This window comes from Pteropus vampyrus, unplaced genomic scaffold (assembly GCF_000151845.1).
Source record: "Pteropus vampyrus isolate Shadow unplaced genomic scaffold, Pvam_2.0 Scaffold35, whole genome shotgun sequence".
In the NCBI taxonomy this organism is placed as follows: domain Eukaryota; kingdom Metazoa; phylum Chordata; class Mammalia; order Chiroptera; family Pteropodidae; genus Pteropus; species Pteropus vampyrus.
The window spans coordinates 8,192,384-8,202,023 of record NW_011888816.1 but is presented as its reverse complement, the minus strand read 5'-3'; the positions used below and the strand labels follow the sequence as shown (position 1 = coordinate 8,202,023).

At 35.1% G+C, this 9,640-nt stretch overlaps 1 protein-coding gene across 1 annotated transcript in view; it reads right to left on the bottom strand.

Annotated features, from left to right (window-relative positions):
* COPB2 (coatomer protein complex subunit beta 2) overlaps nucleotides 1–9,438 on the bottom strand; it is a 30,783-nt gene extending 21,345 nt beyond the window's left edge. Inside the window, 2 exon segments of the mRNA XM_011357459.2 lie at nucleotides 2,124–2,261; nucleotides 9,285–9,438. Coding sequence (XP_011355761.1) covers nucleotides 2,124–2,261; nucleotides 9,285–9,287 — 141 coding nt within the window. The 5' untranslated portion in view covers nucleotides 9,288–9,438.
* Between the last annotated feature and the right edge of the window lie 202 nt (nucleotides 9,439–9,640).

Here is a 9,640-nt window from a genome sequence, read left to right as displayed (position 1 = left end):
ATGATAAAAATGACATGAGAGATGGTCTCCACACTAGAAGCAAAACAATCTAAGGACAAGGAAATGATACACACTCAATATATAAATGCCCAATATAAGTTAGGAAAATAATGACAAACCTCTGTCTTGTACCTTATAGGTCCCATACACAATTTACCTAATTTGATTTAATCCTTTTGACAATCCTGTGATGTAGGGAAGGAAAAAGTATCATCTTCATTTTAGATTAGTAAATAGAGCCTCAACGTGAGCTTGCCCGTATCATTTAATTAGCAAGATATCTTCAAATTTTAACATACTAATTGTTAAACCATTGTAGCTACCACCTTAAAGAGTAATATAATATCTCCTTATTTGAAATTCAAGTACATCTTAATTTACTTCCAAAAACCTTGTTGCCTTTTTCAAAATTTTTGCTCTCAATATACATGAGTGGCAAGTAACTCCTGATGGCAATAAATGGGGGTGGGGGGGTGGGGGTGGGAATCAGGGGGAAGCAAAAGTGGATCAACCATTTGCCAAAGACTTACTGAGCGTCTACTAGAAACCTGACTGCCAGGTATGCAGTTGGGGTAAGAATGGGAAATAAGATTAGAATAATTCCTTCCCCTACAAAACCTCCATTCTTGAAGGAAATAAGAAAATTAAACAAGGTAGTACCAACGAGATAAATTACGGAAGGGCAAGCAGAAAGCCTAACGGGAGGGCACAGAAGGGTACAAAAGAGAAAAACAAGACAAAACAGATGATCCAGGTGATGTTACAGTAAAAACTAGAGAAAGATAAGGGAAGTACATCTGGGCTTTAGAATATACCATAGTGTATATAAATAAGTAATGTGCTGTATATACACAGAAAATAAAAGTTTAAATGTTAAAAAAATATATACTACAGTGACTTGACAAAACTGAGAAATGACTAAATGGAGCTGATAGAGGGGCTCTCTAGGAAGAATTAGGAAGTGTGGCAAGGGTGAGGGGAGGCATCAACATATTTGTTATATATATAAAATTAGAAAGGTTTTAAACATTTGGTTGGAGAAGTAGACAAAAAACAAACAAACAAACAAAAAAACCCCACAATGCATGTTATCTGAATCCAGGCAAAAGAATTCACAGGGTAAACATGAAATTGCAGAGGGCAGAAATCTTGAAATAGTGATATAGTAATAAATGGAATGTTTATTATTCATTAGTTCAACAAATGATTAGTGAGCACTTACTACCATGTGTCAGGTAATGTTATAGGCACAGGGACACAACAGAGAACAAAGTGTTAATGTGTACGAAATGTCACTGATGGGGTCTTGGTGTAGTGTGCATCACTACTGTTTCATTATAGTGATATAGGGCTGTAATGATGTTTTTAGGTTTACTCCTGACCCTGGTTCTCTAAGCCTATTTTTACCATCTTAAATTCCTCAAAGTAAATTTTATTTGGATTTTAAGAACTTAACCTTGGATGTTTAGGATAATTCTGTATAAGCAGACATGTGTATAATATAGAGCTGACTTATATGATCTGTACTTTGAAAAAAATTAAGGATGATCAAAAAAGTCTGGAAAATATGAGATACACTAATTTGAAGAATACATTATTTACTCAGATGAAAGAGAAAATAAGCATTTAAAGCAAGTATTCCATAAAAATGCATATTCTCATGTGTAATCAAAAGGTGACTACAAATATTTCTCTGATAAAATCTATAACTTGTACAATTGATTGAAAGTTATCTGCATATAATTATACTGGGCACTTGGTTAAAAAAACAAAATTAAAAATCTTTCTTAAGACTGTTAGAATATTCACTAAATGGAAAATTAAGTACTATTAAATACTTTCGCTAAAGCAAGTGATCTTATATTGGTGTCAGTTTCCTTAATTAAAAAAAAAAAGCTAATACTACTTACATCAGAATTTAACATTTCAACACTATATATAACAAGCCTAGAACAGTTTTTCCTGCAGCTATGCCCTCATAACTGTTAGTCCTTCTTTACTGAAAACACGTGTACCAATCTGAGAAAGCAGTCTGCATATAGCTACTGGACTCTGTTATTTCTCTTCTCTCGTTCTAAGCACAGTCTAACAGTATTTCTAATGAAGTCCTTTAAAATTATTACCTGTGTTTCATGATTCCAAACACACACACTACCATTGTAAAGACTCGCCAACATCCATGGCTCTGTAGGATGCAAATCCACACTCTTAACTCGATCAGATCGAGCAGTTAGCTTTCTCTTGATATCAAGTCGTAAAGGCTAAGAAGAAACAACATAAAACACAAACATGAAATTGCCAAATAAAATGTTTGAGATCTTAACTAAAAACAGTGCATTAACAGGGCTACAGAATAATTCAGTTTTTACTTGCTAAACTATAGACAGAATTTCGAGTCTAAACATTTGGATGGAGTAGACCAAAAAACAAACAACCCCTCGCCAAAAACAAAACCCAGAATGCATGTTATCTGCATTAAGGTAAAGGAATTCACAAGGTTAATTCCACCTCTTACTCACATATACAAAAAATACATTTTAAAAACCTAAATTTATAGCGGCAGTTGTCAAACTTTTGGTCTCAGGACCCCTTTACACTCTTAAAAAATTTTAAGGATCCTAAAAAGCTTTTGTTTATATGGGTTATATCTATTGATATTTACCATGTTAAAAACTGAATTGAGACAACTTGTTTTTCAAATAACAAAAATAAACTCATTTCATGTTAACTTAAGTAACATGTTATGAAAAACAACTATACTTTCATGAAAAACAACTATGTTTTCAAAAGAAATTTAGTGAGAAGAGTGGCAATGTTTTACATTTTTGCAAAACTTTAAATTCTGACTTAATAGAGGACAGCTGGTTTTTCACATCTGCTTTGGCTATCAATATGTTTTAGTTGATGTATAGGAAAAAGAAACATGACCTCACACAAAGATATATAGTTAGAAACATTTTAATATTTTTTTCAAAAGATTTTGGATATTTTCTTTGAATATCACACCAAAACGTAACAAGTGGTAGTTTCTTAAGGTTAGTTGCAATGTGAAATCTGAAACCATGTAAATGAATTTTTTATACTTTCATTACTTAAAATCCATCGGTCTATTCTGTATTTTTACTTATTTAATTCTTCAATTATAGTTACCATTCAATATTTTATATTAGTTTCAGGTGTACAGCATAATGGTTAGATATTTATATAATTTATGAAGTGATCCCCCTGATAAGTCTAGTACCTACCTCTGTTCTGTATTTTGAATAGATCTTTCACTCATGCATCATTTTGTAAAATCATGCATTGGTCGTTTTAAATATTTTGGTTCAATAGATTATGCAGATCTTCCAAATGTTGACACATTTCATCATACAGTATCAAAATCACACTCATTAAAATCACCATCGACCTCAACTGATAAGTTTTTAAGTACCAGAAACCTGTTTATGTCAGTGACAGTTTTCTAAAATTCTTTCACTGGAAAGCTAATTTTATAATCAGGAACAAATACTATGAAGACCAAATAACTTTTACTTTTTTTAGACAACGTCTGCCAAACAATCGAGTCTAAAAGACCACAGTTTGTCAGCCATTGTTTCAAGTAAAGCTAGCAACTTAAACAGTAAGCAACAGAAGTGCTTTATCTGTAATTCCCATTTCATCAAATAGAATAATTAAAAGATGTATACTTGAGTGTTGAGAAGTGATAAAATTAATTTTTACTGCTGCATCAATGACATTCTTAATGAAACTGGCTTTAAAAAACTGTGTGATAATGAAGAATATACTATACTATCAGTACGATGTGGAGACACTGCACCAGCAGTATTGCCTTCCACTGCTTTTACAGCATCAGTGCAAATATCAACATAGTGAAAAGGGCCAACAGTGTTTTACTATTAGGAAAAGTTTGTGGACCTCCTGAAAAAGCACGGGGGATTGTGGACCACACTTTGAGAAAGCTTAGTTTACAGAATATCTAGTAAACATAAAATATCTAAATCACAACTCCTGCCCATATCATTTGTGTCACATCAGAAAATATTCTTAACAAGAGTTACTCATTAAGTCTTAGTAACCCTAAACTGTAATATTAATCAAAATAATATAGTATTGGCATAAAAACAGACACACAGATCGATGGAACAGAATAGAGAGCCCAGAAATAAACCTACACTTATATATGGTCAATTGATTTATGACAAAGGAGCTAAGAATATATAATGAGGAAGGGCTAGTCTCTTCAATAAATGGTGTTGGGAAAACTGGACAGCCATATGCAAAACAATGAAACGGGACCCCTATCCTACACCATACACAAAAATTAACTCAAAAACCATAACACTAGAACATAGGAAAAAAGCTCCTTGACATCCATCTCAGAGATGATTTTTTGAATCTGACGCCAAAAGCAAAGGCAACAAAAGCAAAAATAAACAAGTGGGACTACATCAAACTAATAAGCTTCTGCACAGTAAAGGGAACCATTAACAAAATGAATAGGTGACCTACTGAATGGGAGAAAATAATTACAAATCATACATCTAATAAGGGGCTAATAGCCAGAACATATAAAGAACTCATAAAACTCAATGGCAAAAAAAACAAAAAACAATCCAATTTTAAAATTGGCGGATCTGAATAGACATCTTTCTAGTAAAGACATATGGATGGATGGCCAACAGGTACGTGAAAAGATGCTCAACATCACTAATCACAGGGAAATGCAAATCAAAACCAAAACATCTATCACCTCACACTTTTTAGAATGACTGTTATCAAAATGACAAGAAATAAGTGTGGGTGAGGATATGGAGAAAAGGAAATCTTTGTGCACTCTTGGTGGGACTATAAATTGATGCAGCCACTATGGAAAACAGTGTGGAGTTTCCTCACTGTTAAAATTAAAAATAGAACAGATGATCCAGTAATTACACTTTCAGGTATTTATCTAAAGAAAACAAAAACAGCAACTCAGAAAGATGCGTGCACTCCTATGTTCATAGCAGCATCGTTCACAGTAGCCAAGACATGGAAACGACCCAAGTGTCCATCAATAGATGAATGAATAAAGAAAATGTGACACATATTTTATTACCTATATATAAATATATTTTATTATTTATATATTTATTATATGTATATATAAAATCAATGGAATATTATTCAGCCATAAAAAGAACGAAACCTTGCCACTTGCAACGACATGGATGGACCTTGAAGATATTATGCGAAGTGAAATAAGTCAGACAGAAAGAGACAAATACTGTATATCATTTTTATGTGGAATCATAAAAACAAAACAAAACAAAAAAAACCCAAACACATACATCTGGTCATAGAACAGATTGGTGGATGCAAGAGGTAGGGGGTAAGTGGGAATCAAAGGGTACAAATTTCCAGTTACAAGTCATCAGGATGTAATGTACAGCATGATGACTATAGTTAATAACACTGTGTTGCATATTTGAAAGTTGCTAAGAATAGATCTTAAAAGTTCTCATCACAAGAAAAACAAACTTTTAACTATATATATATATTGTGATAGATGTTAACTACACTAACTGTGGTGATCATTTCACAATACACACAAATATCTAATCATTATCTATTGTACATCTGAAACTAATATAATATTGTATGTCAATTATATCTCCATAAAAAAAAATTGAGTTCTTTGGAGAAAAGTAGTAGATTTATTTTGGTAATAATATTGGTAAAGGCTAGGCAATGTAATGTGTAATCAATACAAGTTATATCCATGTCCATGAAGGCCTCTAGAGTCAAAACAGGAGTTTTTATAATATTTTAATGGATTTAAGTTAAAGGAGCCTAATGGAAATTAGAACAATTTTAAACAAGAACTAAAATACTCTCTCAAACCAGAAAATACTAATAGTTTAATATAGCCTTTTTCAACCTGGATTCCTCATCTAAACCACAGAACAGATAATGATTTAAATAACTTATTTTCCCAATTCTCCCAAGGATACTTCTCTAGGAGAAAGTTAATTCATTATATATGTGACGCCTTAGGGCAGTAGTCTTAATTCTCTCTCGTAAGTAAATTGAAGAAGATTGATTTAAAATATATTTCCCCTTTAACATGTCTTAAACGCAATCTACAAGTTTATCTGGCAAACTGAGTTACTGTCAAATCTTTATTTTTGTGATCTTCCATGATGATCATGAATGGAATAGAAATTTAAGGTTACTTTCAACACAAAATGAAGATCGCTAGATAATTTCAGCAGAGATTTCTTGAGACAAGCACCTCACAAGGCTTATTCATCTTTTTCCATCTCTATCAAATTTGGGTCACTGATTACTTGAAACCTTGTTCTTACTTCTATACATGCCTCCTTCACTTTTGGCAACAACCTATGACTGTTAATTTAGTTTAAAAATCACAGTTATTTGGCTCTTCATTACAATCACCACAAAAATGTTTCCACTATCATACCTTTCTCTGATCTCAAACTTTCTACTTTCAAACCATCAACTTCACATTCTTTGCTCATTCGGAGAAGCAGAACCTTTTACTTCATTTACTTTTAAATTATGCCCCATTAATTATCACAAATCTTAACTCCTTTTTCTGGTCTCTTCAGAATCAACAAACATGAAGTGTTTATTATTATGTGCCAGGAACCATGGTGGGGACTTTCACATAAGCCAGCACATCTTGTACTTCTAGTAAATGACGAAATTGCACGCTTAGAACCTATGTATATTTTGCCATAAAAATGTTTTAAATAATTGATTGCTAAGCAAAAGTGATACTCCAGGAAGATGAGTTAGGGGAATGAGCAACTCCAGTATACCTCTACCTTCCTGCAATGTACAAATCCCAGTTTCAAAACCACAGCCAAGAGCTCTTGCTATATTTCTCCCTACATTTAAGTGACAACCTTGAATGAGACATTGTACTAGGCACTCTGGAATACAAAGATACTCATAGTGTACTCTCAACTCTAAATGTCTCTATCTTCCCAAAGCTGGATTCATTTAGGACTCAGTCTAAATGCTACTGCCACCAATATGATCTGACTACTCCAGCCAGAAGCATCCTTTCCTATGAGATCCTGTTAAAATTAAACTTTAATTTTAACCTTTAACATTTGTGTACATGTCCATTTTTGCTTTCTAGAGTAGATGCTCCTTAAGGGCAGATTCATTGCTTATTCATGTTTTTATCTCCGCAGCACCGTGTGTGTGTGTGTGTGTGTGTGTGTGTGTGTGTGTGTGTGTGTGTATACGTCTATATACATGTATGTGTGTGTATATATATGTATACATATAGACGTATAGAGACGTATATATATACACAAGCATATCTTGGAGATGTTGCAGTCTGGTTCCAAACCACCGCAATTAAGTGAGTCACACGAATTTCTTAGTTTCCCAGTGCATGTAAAAGTTACGTTTACAACAGTCTATTAAGCATGCAGTAGCATTATATCTAAAAAACAATGTATGTATCTTAATTATAAAATACTTTATTGCTAAAAATGCTAACCATCATCTAAGCGTTCAGTGTGTTGTAATGTATTTTGCTGGCAGAGGGTCTTACCTTCAATTTGTAAAAAAAGTAGTATCTACATAGCACAATAAAGCAAAGTACAACAAAACAAAAGTATGCTTGTATTTGGATATGGGGTGTTTAAAGACAGCATAATCCAGGTATAGAAAATCATGCTAGATTCAAATTTCAGTTCCCCCATTCACTTCAAATGTGCAAAAGTGAACAGGTTTACTTCTCTCGGGTCTGACATAGGGAAAGGAGTAATAATACTATTACCTGTACCTCTTAAGTTTATGAGAAATAAATTCAGTTGTAAGCAGTTAGAACAGTGCCTGGTCTACTGTAACCAATCCATAAATATTACTTATAACTTACTTTCTCAGCTGCTGTGAGAATTTGGAGGCAAATGTTTTAGCAAAGTGAATGGCACACAATAAACACTCTATAATAAACAAGTGAATAAATTCACATTTTGTACCTTATACAAATTTTCAATGTGTTAAAGAGGAAATACTTCACTATAAAAACACACTCTTAAATGTAAAGGTGCAAAAGAAAACTAATTCCACAGATCCAGGGGCCTTTTCCAATAATGTCCATTACTGAAAGCACAGCAGACCCCAGACCAAAGCAGGCCGTTTGGTAATATAAAGTGGTAGAATTAAAAGACTTGAAGTCTTATTCAGGGGCTCTTAACTTGGAGTTCCAAGAAAGTTCACGGATGAGGATAGGGGGTGGGGGGGTGTCCATAATTTTATGCAATGCAGAGCTTCTGTCTCCATTTTTTCTGGGAGTATCCATAACTTTCCCGGTTTCCCCAAGGAATCCATTTTTGTTGTTCTAACTCTGCCTCAATTAGCCTGGACAAACTTAAAGTTGTTTTATTTTTAACTGCAAGATGAGGAACTTGGACTTATTAATTCCTAAGGTCTTTAAGCTCCAAAATCTTTGAACCTGTGCTTCATAACAATTTTTTTTTTAAGGCAGGAGGTTGTTTAAATATAAAATACTAACTTTCTTACATTTTTTCAGCAAAGATATTTTCACTCTATTGTCTTTTGTTTTCTTACTATAATACTCTTGTGCAAAAGTATTTCAAGGCATTTTTGAGGGTGAGAGTGATAATTTTAAAATGTGCTGTCAGGACCTCCATTCTATCAGCCACTATATTTGCGAACGCATAATAGCAGGCCAGTTTTAAAAACAATTCTCTAACCCTTCTTTTCTCCCTAGAAACCTAAGCCAGAATCATAATGTATTTGAAATTTCACTTTTGACTCCATATATACGTCAATTACTTTTTTTCGCTATGCTTCTCTGCTTAAGTTGTAGTTTGTGGTCAGTACACACCATACCAGGAATAAGTTCAACATGAGTGTAAGACCAGCTGTCACCGTTTTAAGGGCAGAATGGAGTAGTTTTGCTAAATCCTTCTACGAGGTTCCTTTTTGGCCTCTTGTATTTTCCCTACACCACGGACCCCGCTGCAGACTTCAGGAGCTCTGTCAAATACTCAAGCACTGGAGGAATCAGGGACCCCGAGGTTCCTGGCATTGCCTCCCCCAAACCATCCCGGATTCCTGGGTCCCACCGTCTCCGCCATCACAGAACGCAAAATGGACCAGGACCCCCGCAAGGCCTGAGGTGGTGGCCGCACTGGGAGCCCAAGCCGCTTCTTATCGCAGCCCCCAGTCTAGAAGCCCCAGAAATTGGCTTCACCGAAGGGGGCTTCGCTCCCTTCTGCTGGGTCTGGACTTACCATGGCTTCTTCAGTCCGAGGCCAGACGCCTCACTTGCAAATGACAACGCACCCCCGAAGAGTCCCACCAACCCGCTGACCCGCCGACTGACTGACGTGGAACTTCCGGGAGGTGATTCTCGCGATAATGGGGACGAGGACGCGAGCGCCTGAGCAAACCAGACGTAGGACTGACGTCTCCCAAGCCCCTCCCCAGTTTCCTAGGCAACGTGGCCTTTCAAACTGCAAAGAGCCATTGCGGGGCGTTACCTCGGCCACCAAGGGCAGTGACCTGGGGCTGCTGAGCGTGGACGAGAACCTAGAAACCTGGAGACAAAAAAAATGAGAAAAATGAAATGCTTAATCCCCGCTGGACG